The sequence below is a fragment of the Chenopodium quinoa genome, unplaced genomic scaffold, assembly GCF_001683475.1.
Source record: "Chenopodium quinoa cultivar QQ74 unplaced genomic scaffold, ASM168347v1, whole genome shotgun sequence".
NCBI classification, from domain to species: Eukaryota; Viridiplantae; Streptophyta; class Magnoliopsida; order Caryophyllales; family Amaranthaceae; genus Chenopodium; species Chenopodium quinoa.
In genome coordinates, this window is record NW_018745281.1 from 2,110,606 (window position 1) to 2,130,795 (window position 20,190).

The following is a 20,190-nucleotide window of genomic DNA, read 5'->3' on the forward strand; positions in this document are numbered from 1 at the left end:
AGGAAAAAAGTTGCCAAAATGTGAAAATCTTAAAGGTTGATGTAACATGTAAGCTGGAATTCCATCTTTAACAAAGTATACAGATTCTTCTATACTAATCTATACAAAAAATAACAAAATTATCTTGCTACATAGATGTGAATTTGACCGCTTATATGTTGTCTATATTGTAACGCTCCCTAGTATTGATCGATAGTCTATTATGAGAAGTCCGGGTGATAAATGGTTTTACGTCTTAATAGGACTTGTTATTAAGATCGTCCATGGTCTACGGATCAATCTTTACTAGAAAGCTAATATTCATAGAATACTTGGTGAGGCTATATAAATATAATCCCTGCCTTTTCAGGGATAATATTGTTACTAATCTAGCATAGCTTTACTTTTTTTTTTTTTAAGAAAAAATAAGATACATGGAGTAGATTAGAAACATCTTCTCGTAAGACCATGTCTTAATCTATCTAAAAGTAAAAAAAATAAAAAAAATTGTTGTCCATAAAAAGGTCTATTATCTTGGTGCGTCGGAGTGAAATAGAGGTGCATCAATAGATTCAATTCTATCATTACTTAACCACGGGAATACAACATCGACACATCTTATCCTAATAAAAGAAACTATGTACTAACACTAATTAAAAATTCAAGTAATTATAGCATGAATGATAGCTCCCAGAATTAAGGGTACAAAATGTATTAATTTTAGTAAAAAAGAAGTAATTGAGTAGAATTTTCCAGGGGAAAATAAACAGTTTTGAAGACTTTTTTATGGGTTAATGTCCTACATGTTTCATCATTTTCCTTCAGCTTTTGACACTTTTGGACGCTCTCTCCAAAGATAGAAAAAAAAAAGGGAAGAAAAGCAAAGGGCATAAAAACAACTATCCATGATTATAGGTTCTTGTTAACTTGTATCATTGTATGTACCTAAAGGCCATCTTCCATCTTGTAACGGTTGTTTCCTGTGAGTAGTAAAGCTACGTGGAGTTGGCGAAAGTTGATTACATTTCTTCAGAGTTATTATCAAACGAGTTGTATTATCTGAATTGAATCGTCATAATTTTTTATCAAACGAGTATGTTTTAGTTGAATTTTGTAACGGTGTGTCACTAGCAACTTGACAATTAATTCTAAATTGAGGAAGTATTCATTTTGATTAACAAAATGAGGAAATTACTAAATTTTCTTAGGGGGCAATATTTAAAGCGAGTTAAGTAAGTTTTTTCATTGCAATAACTACCAACATTGCAAAAAAAAAAAAAAAAAAAAAAAAAATCCGTATATTATAGTACAAATACTTAATGAGATTAATGTATGAAATTCAAAAGTTGAAAAAAAATAAATTGAAATACCTAATTTAAGGGGTAACAGTCTAACAGACGCTCTCAACTCTCAAACAAAAACAATAAAAAATTTGAAAAACAACACAAGCCGCCTCTTGAAATCTCTCAACAAATAATCCCCAATTTTACTTAATTGAGTACAATTAAGTACTAATCTTTTCTCTTTAATCTTTCACTAATTACCCTGTTTTTTGGTTCAAAAACCAATGTTAAACCCACTTTCAAATTCACAAAAAATAGTCTGATGACATACTTTTTCATCGAAATTCATCTGCTTCAATCCCAAGAGATATTGTCAACAGTCAGGCTGTCATCATCATCAATCATCATCTTACTTTGTTCTTAATTTGCTGCAATTTTCAGGTATTTTTATTTCTAGTAATTTGCAACCACTTTATACTAGAATTTCTGGGAGTAATCTTTAGTTCTTTATTTTTTTGGGTAAAAGTTTGGAGAATGTGGGGTTTTCTTGCATTAAATTCAGTTGAAATTTCTTACTACGTTTCCAAAATTTTGGGTTTTTCTTACGCTTTTCTGAGATGGGTATTTGTCATTTTCATAGAATTTTTGGATTTTGATTGAAGGAATCTCAGTTTTGGTTTAAAGTAGGGTTTTTTCTGCCACCAGAACTGTTACTTGGTCATTTATCTGGATTTTTTTGGTGAAATCCTATGGTGTTTGGTGAAGGGTTGATCATAAATTTGTGGGTAAGTAATACTATAATGCTTCTTTGAATTATCTTGCTACATGAAATTTTTTCATACTATTATGAAGCAAAAATTTGGTTTTGTGAATTGTAACACTGTTCGACTTATTTTGTCTGAACTTATCTCATTTGAACTTATTTTATCCGAACGTATTGTATTGCAATTTGCAAGTTTGACTTATGGGGTTACTGCAGGAATTTAGTCTGTGGTGTAATGAATTCCTGTTCTGAGTCTAATAGTTAATTTTTAAGTGGAGGCTTGATAAATCTTGCAGTTTGCTAGTAATAATGTAGTTTATGAGATGAAATACTTCTAGTACTAAAATTGCTTAAAAAAAAAAGGAACAATTGTCATTTTCTCCTGTATTTTGACTACAACTTTATTGGTTAACATGCAGCTGTACAAGGACATGGGTTTGTCTGTATTAGTGCCTGTTGGTGTGTTCTCATATATTAAATGTGTATGTTGGGTTGAAATGATGAGTCTGAGTAATACATTTGTGTTGGTGGTGAATGTATAATTTGTCAATATTTTTAGTTTGTTAGGGTGTGTGATAGCATGGAGGAAAGTGGATATTAAGACTTTGTTAGTGATTCATATTATGTTAGGTGTTTGTATTTCCTTGATTAGTTTCTTGTTTTTGGAGGTCGATGTTTAATTTCTCTCGTTGTCTTCATAACATCCAATGGTTTATTCATCAATCAGGTAGGCGTGTAGTGAATAGATTATGCTACTGATTTAGAACTTATGATTCTTTGCAGATTGAAATTGTTGTATTTTAAACAGTAGGCTTCTGTATTAGCTTTCTGTTAACGCTTAATATGCTATTGTCACAAACATATAGTTATTATTGTTTGGTAGTATATGATAATCTATTGGCTCCTAGCTTAGTTTTTGCGCTCAAGAATCAACCAAACCCTGACAATGTTTGCGCTGTAGTGTGGATTGTGTATAAGCTTATTCCACATATTGTTGTACTCCTCTTACACTTCAGTGGAGAAATTATATCCTTAATACCGTGTTTCTATCTTCACACACACCTTCATCGATTTTTGTAGGTAAATCCATCTTACAAGCTTAATTAGCCCAGCCGGAAAGAAAGCCTAAACTTTGAATCATTGAATTTTTTGTCATATGGTGCTTCTTTAAAATCAAGGATGAAAAAATATTTCTTTCCAAAATCTATCTCATCACATGGAGGTGAACAGCTTCCGAAGTCTCCAGCTACAAGAGATAAGAAACAGTCTCCACAAAAGCGATGGAAGACAGAGGGTTTGGGAAGTGTGGAGAATAAGTTTCAAAAGCCTGAGCACAACATTCCTGTTTGTGAGGGAAAAGTTACTGAGAAAAAGACCTTATCACGGACTAGGAGCCTAGTGCTGAGTAGGAGTCGGAGTTTTCAGATGTCAACAACAGCAGACAACGGCGGCAGTTTTTGTGAACAAGATCTTACGGGATTAAGAGATTGGAAAAATATTCCATTGAGCCACAGGAGATGTGATTGTTCTGATTGGTAAATTCCTTTGTCTACTGAAATTTATTGAATAGGATTCCAGAATTTTGCTAAGATTTCTTAGTAGTTTATGCATCAAGTAAGCAATTCTCCCCTTGCTTATCAATGGAATTCCAAGATGCTTTTTGTATAGTGAATTTTTTTTATTCTACAATATGAGATAGCTAATGACAATCTGTAGCTTTGATCTAGGGCTGAGCAAACAAACTAACCCTGCTCTTTTGGTAACTATTATCTTGGAAATGAAAAATAAGTTTCTTTATACTATCATTCAATAAGCATCTCGTTCTATTTCATAAAACTTAGTCAAATGATTATGCACATTTTTCCAAAATGCTCATTTGTTAACTAAGCAATTACTTATGATGTAGTGCATGCCGATTTTTTCATTGGACCCATAAATAGGCTATGAAACTGAGTCAGATCAACACTGTCAGAACTCTTTATAACTTTTTCCTCTGATTTTTCTCTTAATCTAACTTTGCAGTGATCATCAATTCAAAAATGACAATTCAAGGTCTGAAAAATTTAATGTAGCTACTGTTCAAATACCTCGTACAGAAGTCCTACGTGACCGCTCTTGCTCCTGCCCATCCAATTCAAGCTCACCTCGGAGCTCCTTAGGTTCAACTTCAATGCCAGGCAAAGTGTTGGACCTCTATATAGATGGTGAGCATCATCAAGAAATGAAGCATGGAATCAGTGATCATTATCCTAAAAGCTCTGAAGGAAGTAACTTGTTTTTCCTTTCTAATGGTGCACCTAGAAATTACCCTTTGAGGTCTGAAAATCAACATGAGTCTCCGAGGAAGCTTGCTAAGGACGTGGTTGAAAGGCTTCTGAGGATAGAACAAATATGTGATCCAAATAAACATGAAGAACAGGACGATATTCTTGACAAGCATTTGGATGGACAAAATTCTAAATTGTTCCCTGAAGAAAAAGAGGTTCTCACTGATTTAGCATTGCAGAGAAAGCTAGAAGAAGTCAAGGAGAGGGTGCAGGTTGCAGAAAGAACTTTGTTTCGAAATTGCAGTGTTGAATCTCTACGGGACTTGGAGCTCAAAATCTGTGACCAATTGCACTGCCGAATTGCTGAAAGGAATGCTTATAAAAAAGCAGTGTCATTGTTGAAGGATGAGACACACTCAGCGATAGTAAAGTTAGAGAGAGAGAAAGATGAAGTGAGTTCTCGATTGCAGAAGGAGCTGAATAGAAGGTCTGATGATTGGGAAATTAAGCTGAGAGAATATCAGTCAGAAGAGCATCGATTAAGAGATCGAGTAAGGGAGCTAGCAGAGCAGAACGTTTCTCTTCAAAGAAAAATCTCTGGCTTCTGCAACAAGGAAAAAGAGTACACTGATAGACTATCAGGCATGGAGGCTCATCTCAAGAATCTTATAGCTGAAGTGGACATTGCAAGATCAGAAAATGACAGTCTGCTGGATAAACTATCTGCGATTCAGGATAAGCTAAAAGTTTCTGAAGAAGTTCAGTACTCTTTGGACAGAAAATACAAAGAAAAGGAAGAGGAATATATGGAGTTGACCAAAATAGTTTCAAGGCTTCAAGGTACTTGTAATGAACAAGAAAGAACAATTGATGGATTAAGGCAATGCTTAAATTCAGATAATCTTACAAATAAATGGCAAATGGAACAACTGCGGTTGACAGGAGTTGAACAAGATCTGAGGAGACAGCTGGAGACTTGTACTGCCGAAACAAGCTCTCTTCGGAGTGAAAACATATATTTATTTGAACGTTTAAAAAGTACAGGAAAAGTAGGTGGATCTTCAGCCCTGAAACTGGAGCATGAGCTTGAATCTTATGTTCAGTGCTTGCAAAACACAGGCTTATCACTTCTGAATGAGAGTGTTCAAATGTGTGAAAATCTTCATGGGGCTCTCGATAGGAAAACAACTTCTGAAGGTTCTATTGAATCACATTCTCTTGTTCAATATGGTATGAAGGTTCAAGAATTCAGAAAGGGTTTAGAGCAGCTAACAAGAAGCCTACGAAAAACTGCCTCTGTTCTTAAGGATAAAGCTGACATAGCTAGTTCTGAACCTGAGTTACCTGATACATCTAACAGAGAGGTTTTTGAGGTAAGCGAATATGGTCAAACTTTACGAGCTTTAATTCAGTTAAAAAGTACGGTCAATGTTAAAGCTCAAACATTGCTAAAAAAATTTCCATGAAAATATTATTAAGAATGGAAGGATTACTCGATTTTCATTTCTTGTTCTGATGTACTATCACTTTGTAGGATGATTTGAAATCTGAGCTCAAGGCAGAACGATTACTGACTAGCATTCTTAAGGAAAATCTGTATTTTAAAGAGAAGGAAGTAGAACAAATGCAGGTTGAACTAGCCAGAGCACTGAGGAGTCATGATGTTCTGAAGAGAGAGATCCAAGATGCAGCTGATACTGTTTCTTGTGTAAATCATAAAATGAAGAATCTTGAGCTTCAGGTAGCATGGCATCTTTACTGATATCTACTTTGTTTGATCCACTTTTACTGATGATAATCTTTTGAATAAAAAATAGCACACCTGTGTCAAAACCAAAAGACCAATTTGGATTTGGGTTGGTCAGTCTAATTTTCGGGTTTTATCTTCACTTAACCTTTGCCAGGTTTGGGCCGGGCAATTGGGATATTTGAAGATATATGCACTTGTAAAAGGTCTCTGGACAGGAAAACAACAATTATTTTTGGATTTGAATTGCATCTTATGAATAATTTTCATGGTCTTAAGATTCTAAGTCAGTTTTGGTTGGGGTTGGGTTGGTTTGGGTGAATTTGACATATAGTACATGTTATGAACACAAATGTATAACCTCTCACACACTCTTTTTGCTTCCTTGAACAGATGATACAAAAGGATGGAACCATAAATCAGCTTCAAGGTGACATACGGTCATATGATGAGGAGGTGACGAGTACTAGAGGTGTTCTATCAAAAGTAACTCAGGAGAGAGATTTGATGTGGCAGGAGGTGAAGGGTTACAATGAGAAAAACATGTTGCTTAACCATGAAATCGAGTCACTTAAGAAGAAGATTGAGGCCCTAGAAGAAGATACACTCCTTAAGGATGGTCAGATCACAATCTTGAAAGATAGCCTTAACAATGCTAAATCTTTCAACCTTCTTTTTGAAACTGAACATGTGAATGAGTTCTAGCTTTGATTGATTTGAGTACATAGGTGTTGATTCATAGTCCAGGCGCAAGCCTTGTTGATTGTTAGTCTAATTGGAAGGCGTTTGGGTCTTACTACCTCCTGTTTAGTACAATCCTTGTGCACTTCGTAATTTGTGACTCGTAGTGATTCAAATCGTAGAATAAGAAGTGATCAAATATGTATGTTCGAGAATCGGATGTGGGTACTTCGTAGGGTGATATGATTGACCTTCTGTAGTATGGCTGTGTGATTACTGCTTACTACAAAAGATTAATATCTAAATAGCTGTGTCAACTCTTTTTTGTACATTCTTTAAAGATTTTTTATATAAATCAAAAGCGGAAGGATAGTAGTTAATATCGATGGAGAAATGTGTTATTGTGTTCATGCTCTAATGGCTTGTTCAATGTTATTATCAACACCTTTTGTGAATCATAATTTTTGTATTTTTTTTTTTTGCAATTTTCTAGAGATTTCTATATTTCAATTTCATTTGATTACTTTCAAAAATCGAGCTAAAAATTTCTATATTTCAATTTTCTTTGATTACTTTCAAAAATCGAGCCTGCTCGAAAATTATCTAGTCGTATTAAGCGAGGGTATAAAAACAAGGAATGCCAAATTAATAGCAGTAGTACTGTAATAATATATATGTAGTAATAAAGAAGATTCACTTACTACACAATCATCTAAGCTTAAAAATTATTTTCTACAAATAAAAGTAGAATGTACATAAAAAAATAAAAAAAAAAATTAATACAAAATGTCTTAAATGAGGAATTTAAGTTAATATGAAGGTAGGTCGGAAATGAGGCGGGTCTCCTACTCGACTCGCCCCACTGACATCCCTACTCTCTGCCATTTGATATGCAATTAGATATGCAATTAAATATGCCTGTGAAGCTGTCTTGTTATCTTGCAACCAAATTGAACAGAATTGAACATGTAGCTGAGGCCCTTGGTAAACTCTGCAAAGCAGTTTCGAGCGCCATATTATCTGCTGTTGGATAATATCCCTTCCTTATGATCAACTCCTCCAACACAAAAGCATGTCTCAACAAAAACTGGATCACATTAATTTCCCGCTCCTGCCCAAAGTAGTGATCAATCACAATTCTTTTAAGATGATATTGACAACATGAAGGAATAACTGTCAAGAGTTTCTCTGAAAAACTCTTGTTCTTCCTCGAGTGTCCCCTCGTCGTCAGAGTCGTCAAGACGATGACATACTTTACCATTAAAGAATGCAATCAATCCCTGCAAAGTTGGTCAAAATCAACATCGTTACGTCATTATTTGAATCAAATTTATTCTATGTTTATGTAAAATACTTTTATGAGGGATCTTGTGCAAGATTCCACAAATAAGACAATAAAAAAAGAAACGGAGAGAGTATATAAACAAAGAAATGTGGGAGCAAAACTAGAAATTAAAACAAACCTCTAAGCAAATGCCGCGCAAAGATAATTGCTGAACGTTATTCAAGACTTTGATAAGGCTAAGCAATACTTGAAGATCAAGATCTTCGACTTCATCTAATGGCGGCGGAACATAATCCATTATCTTAAGGTTTCACACATGAAGATAGCAGGCGGGAGCTCACCCGGTTCCCTCACACGAATTCGGAGATCAAGCTCCTTAAGGACGGTCAGATCACAATCTTGAAAGATTGCCTTAACAATGCTAAATCTTTCAATCTTCTTTTTGAAACTGAACATGTGATTGAGTTCTAAATTTGATTGATTGATTGGGTACATAGGGACATTTATAGTAATTTAAATAAAATTTTGAGAAAATTATGACTCGTAACAATTTTATGCCATAATAATAAGAACTACCTCAAAAATCACTCTAAAAATTCTTTAAAAAAAAAAAGAAAAAGAAAACCCACTATAAAATCGATTATAACTACATAGCAAAACAAAAACCAATTGTGGACTAATAATCATGCATATACATGAAGAAAAAAAATTACACAAAATTAAGGCCAAACAAGCTCAGAATCAATCCTTAGACGAGGAAGATCATCTAATCATCATCAAGATTATCAACATCTTTCAATTGATTCTGCCTAATCTCAACTTAATCTTGCATTAAAGTGTTATTTTATAAACATATTTAAATAATTTAAAATGAATTATTTATGATATTTTAACGTTTTAAAAGGTGTATTTAAATAAAAATCCACCAAAATAATTATTGAAATGATTTTGGAAATATTTTATTTTTATATTTAGAAACTTTGGAGCATATTTAATTTAGGAAAAATTCATGGCAATAATCCGACCTTTAGCACATTCTTTTTTAATAATTTGACCTTTCGATTATTATTAATAATCCGACCTTTGGGGGTCTTTAATTTTTATTGGTCCCATTTGACCAGAAACCGGTAGAAGAGGTAATTTTTTTTTTTAAGTTTAATTGACACGTGTCACAATTTGATTTGTCTAAAATTTATAAAAAAAAAAAAAAAAAACCCACAGCCCTGCCACCACCCCTGCCACCATTCACGCAGCACCCCACAGCCCTGCCACCACCTTCCCCACCACCATTCACGCAGCACCCCCCAGCCCTCTCCTCCTCCTCCTCACGCAGCACCCCCCCAGCCCAGAAATCAGCCGGCATCTAGCTCACCCACCGCCGGCTGAGCCACCCCCAATTACTCCGACCTCCCCTTAACCGTCGCCCCACCCATCCAAACGAACCCTAACCCGTGAAAACCGCAACCAACCTCCACCTTCCCTCACCGCAACCCCTTCCCGACCACCGCAGCCCCGAAACCACCCTTACCATGTTTTCCGGCCCCCATAAACCCTATTCCCCCACCTAACACCACCAAATGGGCTGCTGTGGTGGTATTAAGGGAGCAGGCTGTGCGTGAGGGAGATGCAGGGGCGGGGTTGTTCGGTGCTGGTAGGGCAAGAGCAAGGGGAGAGGGAAGGGGAGGTAGGCAGGCGCGTCTGCCAGAGCAAGTACTGGCGGCAGGGGGCTGGCCTGGCTGGTGGCTGGGCTGGCTCCCTGGTGGCTGGCTATTTAATTTTATTTTTTTTGACCAATCATAGGCCGACACGTGTCATGTAACCTGTTATAACAGGTTACATGACCGGTTGGGACCAATAAAAATTAAAGACCCCCAAAGGTCGGATTATTAAATAATAATCGAAAGGTCAGATTATTAAAAAAGAATGTGCTAAAGGTCGGATTATTGCCATGAATTTTTCCTTTAATTTATAAGGAATTTTAAAGTCATTTAAAAATAGAGTGAACACCTACTTTGAGTTGGAGTACCATTCATTAAGGGTAAATATGGAAAATCGAGCAGGAATAGGGTTTTACACCCCCAAAAGGAAAAATCAGATTTTGCCTAAGGTGATAATACCCAAAAGGTAAACTCTCTCTCCTCCTATTTCTTTTTCTTTATTTTTCCCCTTCCCCTTTTTACGCCACACACACCACCAACACACAGTGGCCGGTTGCCACTACCACAATCGGCCGCCGCCAGCACACGCCGGCAGCAGCAGCCGCAGGGAGGCGGCAGCAGCTCGTCCTCCTCTCCCTTCGTGTGTGCGTATGCGGTTTGCTAAAAAAAATTAATTCCTGTTTTGATTTTAATTAAGCTTTGATGAAATATGATTTTGGGTATTATGTAATGGAATTATGATGTTTTTGATGGTGTTTGATATATATATAATTTTCAGATTTGATTTTATATGAAAAAAACCCTTAATTAAACCCTAGGTTTCTAAACTGATGATTATTGAAGGGAATTAATTATGGTTGATTTGTATTATTGAAATTGATGTTTTAAAAGCAAATTACAGTAAGTTTTAAAGGTTTAATATTGCTAGAATTTTTATATAGAGGCTAAATTAAGGTTACCCATTAATTGAAAATAAAATTAAGTGAATCTAAATAAGTTTCAGCATGTTTTGAGAGGTTTAAAGGTGTTTTAAAGTGTGTTTTTATTGCTGGAAACGTCCAAATGAGTGATTTCGTGTAGTGATGGTGAATTTAATATCGTATTCTAGGTACGTCCGCATACTCAGTATTTACTAAAGCATGCTAGGATTTATTTATTTAATTTCAAGTTAATATCATGCTAAGAATTGGTTGGAGTTGTTGGATTGAATTGGTTTTATGGAATTGGATTGGTTTTGATGATTGGTGTATAAGGCATGATTTATTTGAAATGGATTATTATTGGAATTTATGATGTTTGGAATTATTTATATGGACCACACTTTTATTATTAGCATGTTTGAAGGCTTGTTTAATTAAACTAAATGTTTAATTTGGTTTGGAATATAAAAAGGGAATTTTATTATGGTTCATATAGTTTTTATTGATGCTATAAGAATGGGAATTGAGCTACTAAGCGTATTAGTACACAGGATTAAAATATGGGATTTGCTAAACGTCGCCCGCAAATCACCACATAAAGCCCACAAATATTTTTACTTTGACTCTTTTGCCCTTTTTCTAATTTTTACCGAAACCGTAATTCACTCTCACGAAGAATGTGGAGCTGGAGTGGATCGCCGAGGGACACCGAAGAGCCGTCATCGTCGCCGGAAAGCGAGATAATCCGGGGGAAAAATTACGAAAAGTAGGGGTGGCGTCTGGTCAGGACGCCGCCACCATGGTTGTGGCGTCCTGGCTAGACGCCGCCACCATGGCTGTGGCGTCCTGGCCAGACGCCGCCACCATGGCTGTGGCGTCCTGGCCAGACGCCGCCACCATGGCTGTGGCGTCCTGGCCAGACGCCACCCCTACTTTTTGTAATTTTTTTTTTTGTAATTTGTTATTTTTTTATTTATTTATTTTTCTTTTTTTTTTGTAATTTTATTTAAACTTTTTGTAATTTTTTTTAAATTTTATTTAAAGTTTTTGTTTTTTTTAATTAAACATTAACACAAAAAATTCTGATTTAAAAAAAAATATATACATTAGAAATAAAAACATTAACACATAAAACAAAAATATTAAACATTAACAAAAGAATTCTGATTTTCCAAAAAAAAAATATTAGACAAAAAAAAAAAAAAAAAAAAAAAAGTGGTAGGGCGCCTGGCCAGGACGCCCAGCCCCTGGTGGTGGCGTCTGCTCCGGCCGCCGGGACCAGGGGGCTGGCGTCTGACCTGGACGCCCAGCCACGGCGGTGGCGCCTCTGGAAAACGCCACAACCGTGGCTAGGCGTCCAGGTCAGACGCCAGCCCCCTGGTTCCGGCGGCCGGAGCAGACGCCACCACCAGGGGCTGGGCATCCTGGCCAGGCGCCCCACCTCTTCTGGTTTTTTTTTTTTTAATTTTTTTTTTTTAAAAAAACCCTTCCACCGTGAGCCGTCCTTCCCTCCGCCGCTGTGGCCGCCAAGTCCTTGCCTTGCCGCCTCAACATTGCCGTATTTTCGGGTGATTAGAGTGTGGGTATGGGTTAGATTTTTTTATTTTAGGTTTAGGGCAATAAGGTAAATTCAATATAGATTTGTGGGCTTTATGTGGAGATTTGCGGGCGATGTTTAGCAATCCACTAAAATATACTAGATGAAACTCGTGCAATGTACGGTTTGTTTGTATTTTTTCAAACAAAATATTTTACTAAATATATGTTTATCTAATAAACTTTGGGATATTCACTTGTTTACTACTTGAAATTTTTATTATAAAATAAATTATTAATTTTTTTTTTTTTAGATAAGAGTTTCTAATATAGATAATATTTTATTTCACAAAGTTTCATATGTGACTGGTCACACCATGTGGCCGGGATTATTTGGTTAAGGGTTTTCCGGTTGGTCAAGGGTTAATTAATCGATCAGGGTTACTCAGACGGCGAAGGGTTATTCGGTCAGTGTTTAACGCCCATATTTTATTTTTATAATTAATATAAAATTTTAGATCTAAAATAAATTGCAAATATTTTTTTCATTGGCTAAAATACAACATTTTCCTATCTGCCGCTCTAAAATATCTTGAAAAAACTCATCTTTATGTAATTTTTGTAAAAATTTATCATAATGTTGGTTCCATTAATCACCTATATAAATCATTTAATTTTATTCATGATAACTTTTTAAAAATAATAATCTTATGTGTTGGTCCGGTAATTCCTACGCAGCTTTGTAAAAAAACTAATCTTACGTGGCATAATCCTATTGTAGCGTTTTAAAAATTTAATCCTATGTGGCTTTTTTTTTTATTATTATAATCCTACGTAGTGCTTTAAAAAACTAATCTTACGTGGTATAATTCGATTGTAGCTTTCTAAAAGTATTAATCCTACGTGGCGATCTAATAATTTTTAAAAATTAAAATCCTACGCGGCGCTCTAAAAACTCGGGAAAAAAACTCCTCTTTATATATATATATATATATATATATATATATATATATATATATATATATATATATATATATATATTAGATTGTGGTGTCTAAGTGCACTTAAGGTGTTCTAAACACCAAGGGATAAGATTTGCGGTGCATTATGCGCTTAAGGTGTTTTAACACCGAGGTAGTTTAAAAAGGGTTCAACATTAATTATTTGTGATCACTACTTATTTAAGAATTGAATTGGAATGTTTGATTACTTGAATGAATTGTATTGATTGGTTGTGTTGTGGATTGAGAGTCATCTGCAAGTTTAAAATGTAACTAACGTAAAGTGAAAGAGGTTACGCACCAAAACTCTCAAAACGCATCTACTTTGAGTATGAACATATGGGGGGAGTTATGTGACTTTATATTTGACCATAACTTCTACTAGGAGTACAGGGTGTTGTATTTTCCTTTTTTTTATTTATTATATTAGATGGAAGCCCGTGCGATGCACGGCTTTTTCATCTAAGATTTTTAATTATTTGATTTAAAAATCATAAATCACATTTTACCATAATATTTTTTCAGACAAAATTATAAAAGTTTAATATTTTTTTTTACTATAATTTATAATAAATTTATTAAATATAAATAAATTGTAAATATGATATTTTTTCCGTTATATAAAATCTTTAATGCGAAATGATAAATTTTTAATAAATTAAATCCTAAATCATTATTCATTGTTTTACTATATCTTTTATTTCGATAGAATCACCAACCTCGTCCACAACCAACTTATTACATCAATGGATAAATTGAACCGTGAAATGTTAGTCAAACTAAAATTGTTATAAATTAAATATTTACATTTATATAAAATAAATCAATATATTTACCAATAAATGAAAAATTGTTGCGATATAAAATCAAATCTATGCATTGGAATTTCATCATCTCCAACAATAACCAAAGCCATCCATATATTAAGTATACAACATCTAATCGTTTGTCATTACATAAACAAATAATTGTTAAGTATCCTAAATAAATACAATGTAACTAATAATTACAAATATAAATTTAAACTTAAGATTTTAAAAATTACCCGTACATTGATGACCTAAAACTAACACGAAAATACTAACACAAAATTCGCTTGATGGGGTTTTGTATTGATACGAAATTTTATTTATGTCGTATGATGTGTTAGATTTGCATGTAAAAAAACATTTAGTAAATAAAACATAAACATATAATCATTGAGTATCCCAAATTAATACAATATAACTAATAATTAGAAATACTAATTTAAACATAGGATTTTAAAAATTAAGCTAAAAATTACCCGACCATTGATGACCAAAAATTAACACAAAATTCACTTGGTGGGGGTTTTTTATTGATACGAAATTTTGTTTGTGTCGTATGATGTGTCAATTTATAATGGTTGGTATCACAAATTTTAATTTAATTATAATTAACGAACAATTTGTATTTCTTATCATAACTACTATCAAAATTTATCTAATAATGATAGGTATCAAACTTTATTATAAACGTTTATCATTTAAATATTTCTTAGTGTATTTTTTTTGGATTTCTTATACTCGTAGTATTGTATTAATAAATTTATCTTTTTTTTTTTACTTTTTTTCATTAAAATAATTTAATTCGTGGATTATAATCTTCGTGGCATTAAAATTTTAGATATATCAAATCTAATTCATTACATTTATCTAGGTGGCGACATAATTTTTTAATTCAAAAATAAAATACAAATCTTTCTTCTTATTGGTCGAAATAAGTATATTTCTTACGTGGCGCTCCGAATGCTCTTTAAAAAATGCCTACTTTATTTATATATATTAGATTATGCACAAGATGTCCGTCACTCACAAATGACATTTATGCCTACCCGGTTAGCTCCCGGAATAGTTTACCTCAATTTATTTGGGGCAGGGATTTGGTTAGAAACCCGTTTGATGCGTAATTAATTAAATGAACAATTGAAGTGTTTACAATATGAGTTCTATGTTGTATGCTTGAAACCAGGTGCAAGAAGGTATGTTGTGTGATGCTAGGTTGTAAGCATGTTAGTGTGTTTCGTTTATGCTTATGTAGTCAGCTTTGCTGATTGTGTGTGTTTGTGTGTTTGTTTGGCCTTGTCTTTATCTTGGCCCTACGACGACCCATTTCTTATGGCGAGTAATGGGGAACATAATAAAAAGAAGTTTTTCAGATGATACGGCATATTCATGTTGGGGTATGAGTGAAAAGAGAATCTTGTTTAGTTTCTATAAGAATATGATGGCCATGTTTGGCAAATGGCTTTTTGGTTAGCTTGTGGCTTTTGGATTTTTTATGTGGTCAAACAGCCAAAAAAAGTGTTTGGTAATTGGCTTTTTAGTCAGCGAAAAAGCTGGCTTTTAAGCCAAAATGAAAAAGTTGTTTTGAGTAGCTTTTTTTTGTTGGCTTTTGGCTTGTTGGCCCGCAAATTATCTAATAAACAGCCAACAACTAAAAATTAATTTACCACACACTTTTATAAACAGCCAGCTTAAACAGCCAATTTCAAAAGCCATTATAACAGCCAAACATTCTAGCTGGTCAAACAAGCCAAGTGAACCAACCAACCGCCAACAGCCATTTGCCAAACAAGACTGATGTATTTTATTTGCTTTGAAGATTATTTATTTATTTGTTGGACTAAACTATTGTTTTAATTATTGGATTGGATTTTGAAAGGGCCTACAAGGGTTCTAAGTTGTAGGTTGATTTTGATTTGCCTTTGGTTTGACTTTGAAGTTAGTTTTATGTTTTAAAGAATTTGAAACGAGTCTTCCGTTGTATGTCTTTGATAATTGCCTTAGCCGTTATTACAGTGGCGGTAATGTAGTCTTAGAATTTCCAATTTTGTATTTTAAAAAGGGCGAAATAGGTTTTTTTAAAGGAAACAATTACTAGGGTGTTATAGGTGGTTTTAGGTGTTGGCAAAGGGTTTCAAGGTGGGTGAAGGGAGAAGGGGGTGGCTGCGATGGGTTTTTTTTTTTTTTTTAATTTTTTTTCCTTTTTTATTTACTTTAATATATTAGGCCAATCATATGCTTACATGTGGCGTTTAAAAAACCAAAAAAATTAAAATATTACCCTTTCAATAGGTAATCGGTTTTTGGGACCATTGAAGGCAGCGTCAGGGCATATTTAGGATTATTAAAAAATAAACCTTAGTTGGGATAATTAAAGTGTATTATTCCTAAAAATAATCCTCTTTGACGACATTGAAAATAAAGTACAGAGATTTTTTGAAGACATTTAAGTTGAAAGGAAGATTTCCTTAGCTCCTCGGCACAATTTAATTTCCTTAGCTTTTATTTTTTGGATCTTATTTAATATAATTCACAATTTATATAAATAAATACAATATTTTATTTCTAATATAATAAATATAATATTTTATTTCTAATATAATAAATACAATATTTTCTTCTTATCATCTCATCATAAAATAAATTACGTTTAATATTCAATATATAAAGTACATTTTTTTCCAAAATTATGTTTAGCATTTGTAATTATTTGTTGAATATTTTTATCCAACTTTTTCCCAAAACTAAAAAATATATATAAAAATATTATCTAAAAATTACGTTTAAAATACATTTTAATAAATGATAAAATTGAAATTTAAAAAACATATGATTTGATTTCATTAGCTTATGATTTTTTCTTATCATACGCAAACATTAATTTAATACATGAACCACCAAAGAAGGAAACAATACTTCATACGAAACAATTTGGGATTTCACATTGTGATTATAAAATGTTTATATCTTTATTGCATGGAATATTATTAACTAAATTTATTTCTTTGCATTGTTTTTTTTTTTTGAATGGAATAGGGAGGGGTGAATTTCATTGCATTGTTTTCTTAGGTCTATTTCGTCGATTCGAGAAATAAATTCTTCCAAAAGTGATTGAAAAATTAAAGTACTTGTATCAAGACTTTTTGATGTTTTGAACTTTCGAAAACATAATAGTTTGATTAGTATAGAGATGGTTTTAATTGATGAAAAGGTATGCCTTTAATTTTCTTTTATTTAATCATACTAATCATTTTAAATTCATTGAATAATATATAATATTTTTTAAATTCATTGGGTAACTTACAATATTATTTTTTCTTACAATTTTATTTTTCATGTGAAGGGTGATTATGTACATGCTTCAAACAAAGGAATATTTGTCCAACAATTTCATTCAAAACTAATTGAAGGTAAAGTTTACTTGATTTTTAGAAAGCATGTAGGATTAACATTTATTTTAGTTAAAGCTAATAAAATAATGGACTTGTAATTTATTTTATAATTAAATATTTTAAATGCCACATAAACAAAATTAGCGAATAAGATATTAAAGTTTAAATTAATTAAATATAAAATATTATCTTTTGAAATTAGTTTTAAAATAAAAAGATTAAATAATATACTAGGTACAACAAAAAATACAAAATTTAATATTTGGTTTAAAAAATACAAACAAACCATGCATCACATGGGTTTTATCTAGTTAACTAATATGGAAAAAATACATGATATAATTTTTTAATTTATAAATAATTTCATATAATTTTTAAAATAACCTATAATACTTCATTGCTTACTTACTCGTTTTATATGTAATCCAATACCTGTACAAGAGTTTAAAACTATTAATTATAAATTATAAAAGAGCTGAGTATTTATATGTTTAAAACTATTAATTGAAACTAATTAAAATAAAACCCTAAATCCTAATGACCCAAATTAAAAAATATATAAACTCAGTAGTAGAAAAACACAAATAACAAGCGGTTCAAAACTCCTAATGGGAAGCGGTTTTGAACCCCAAGGGCTAAGGATAAGCCCAATTGCCTTTTCTACTAGTGACTGATTGGAAACCTTCAAATTGATTTTCTTCTTTAAAAACGCTTTGTATTCATCCACATTGAAAACTCTGACCCCAAACACGTGATCGGCCAATTTGAAAAATTCAATAAAACTGAATTGACTCAATCTCTGATGACGGCAGAAACTTCTACAACTATTGTGCAGAAGTAATGCCGAAATGATTTTTCACTTTTTTTTGGAAGCATCGTAGCAGAAAACATAATCTTTGGCGGTTGAAAGATCACGAACATTCACAAAAAACTATAAAATGCTACATTTTTATGTTGGTCATGAATTCTTGATCTTGATTTTGAGTTTGGTGGTCTTCATAGAAAAATTGATGTAGAAAAGTATCATAAAGTTTAATGCCGATACTCATCTAACAAGTAAAGGTTTTTAGGCGACTTCGCAGTTGGTAGATGAACGATTGTAAATCTGAGCTGTGTATCTCGGCTCGGTGATCATCTGAAAAATGACGATACAAAACAATATCAAACATATCAGCTGTGATGCTCATGCGACGAGCAAAAGTTTTTTGACAGCTTCTTGATGGGTTATATTGGGGTAATAATTCTTGGACTGTCGCCATTGATAATGAAAAGAGAAGTGAGAGACGAGTTAAGGAAGGAGACGAGGTTTTTTTTTATTTGAAATTTGATTTTTGAAAAGTGGTTTTTTGTCTTTTAATTAGCAAAAGTAATTTTTATCGTGTCAATACAAGTTGTGTAAGTGTAACGCCTGTAGTATAGGCACAAAGCTGCTATTTTTTAAATCTCTAAGTTTTTGTAAATAAATGTACTTGTAAGCTATTCACGCTTGTTAATGCACAATTTTAAATCGTTAATGCACAATTTTAAATCGTTCATGCAATTTCAAATTGTTATATCTCTAATTGTAAATAAGTAAAAATTATAAAATTTTCTATTGCGAAAATTTAAATTGAGACGATTCTAACAAGACCCCACATGATTATATGATGTTTATTAACATATAAATTGATAAAGGTGGTCAAATGAAGGAGCATGAATAGTGTAATTTGTAAAACATCAATAACTATATACTAAAAGCAAATCAGAAAAGACACATGTCATTTTCTGATTAAAATTTTTCCCACCATTTGCTTTATTTCCCATTTTGACCTTTTTTGTCAAATCTTCCTAACAATATTACCTATAATAATATTTTCCTTCGCATATAACTACAAGGTATTATATTAGAATATATTATTATCCAAAATTACAATTTATTATCATTCTTTTTTCTCCAACTTTATTATTTTTTTAGCAATAAAGACTATTTCAATTAGTTAACAAGAAAAATAATTTTAGTAACAAATATAAATGTACATACTTTGGTTTTCTACTCTTAAAAGTCATATTAATTATTTTTTATTTTTTTATTTTTTTTTATAGAGGTTTAAATAAATGTAAAGGTATTACAAACTACGAGCCTTACTAGCTTCTTTATTACAAAGAGAATATATTAAATTAAAGTACTTCCATGTTTGATCTTGTCGGTTTGAATAATCCGTTATTTGCCTTTGAGCATATTAAGAATATCATGTGTCAAGATTTTGTGCAAAAACTTACCACCAATTTTGTTTTCAACTGAAATTTATAATATACAAAATATAATACATAATTTTAAGTAAGCAATCAAAAGTATGTAATTGGACAGGAATTCAAATTTTCCTCCCCTACTTCAAATATGATCAAGTAAAGTATTATGTTTTAAATAACCTATATATTAAAAAATAAATGAATGCTATTCATTTTTTTTTTTAAAAATCATATACTTTGTATAAAATGTTGTGTTGATCAAAGTAAAATAAAATAAATAAACTCGCATAAAATGTGTGTTGATCAAAGTGTATAATAAATTGGGAACAAAGGATATATCCATATATGAGCATATTGTAGTATTGTACGGGTACTTATCTAAATTCTTCTCTTTTCTTACATGGTATAGTATAACTTATAGTTCATAAATTTCTTTCACTTTTATATTTATAAAGTCTTATACATCAATTTAATGACTTTGGCGGATTTATTATGAGTATAAATTAAAATTCAAGTTATTTTGCTTCATGTAAAAATATAATATTTTAGTTAATTATTGTTAAAATAAAGAACATAATTGCTGTAAAATTTAGTAAAACCGTGTGTGACACAGAACTTAAGCTAGTTGCAACTAAAAGAGAAC

General features: G+C 32.3%; 1 protein-coding gene across 3 annotated transcripts; it reads left to right on the plus strand.

Annotated features, from left to right (window-relative positions):
- The first annotated feature begins 1,275 nt into the window (after positions 1-1,275).
- Positions 1,276-8,738, plus strand: LOC110711528 (cingulin-like protein 1). 3 transcript variants are annotated; one of them, XM_021889938.1, is made up of 6 exons: positions 1,276-1,703; positions 3,106-3,560; positions 4,048-5,665; positions 5,827-6,033; positions 6,433-6,698; positions 8,431-8,738. In XM_021889938.1, exons 2-6 carry the CDS (start codon positions 3,205-3,207, stop codon positions 8,474-8,476), a joined length of 2,493 nt encoding a protein of 830 aa, XP_021745630.1. In that variant the 5' UTR covers positions 1,276-1,703; positions 3,106-3,204; the 3' UTR covers positions 8,477-8,738. The 3 variants fall into 3 exon arrangements, with proteins under 3 accessions (XP_021745630.1, XP_021745629.1, XP_021745628.1); XM_021889937.1 differs by lacking the exon at positions 8,431-8,738 and adding an exon at positions 1,968-2,047 and having other exon boundaries at positions 6,433-7,106; XM_021889936.1 differs by lacking the exon at positions 8,431-8,738 and having other exon boundaries at positions 6,433-7,106.
- The last annotated feature ends 11,452 nt before the right edge of the window (positions 8,739-20,190 follow it).

What these genes read in the sequence shown, in the direction of transcription:
- LOC110711528 (XM_021889938.1), top strand. Translation starts at nt 3,205, where the DNA reads ATGAAAAAATATTTCTTTCCAAAATCTATCTCATCACATGGAGGTGAA. An exon ending in AGATGTGATTGTTCTGATTG is followed by an intron (nt 3,561 to 4,047) that starts GTAAATTCCTTT and finishes CTAACTTTGCAG; the next exon opens with TGATCATCAATTCAAAAATG. An exon ending in CTAACAGAGAGGTTTTTGAG is followed by an intron (nt 5,666 to 5,826) that starts GTAAGCGAATAT and finishes ATCACTTTGTAG; the next exon opens with GATGATTTGAAATCTGAGCT.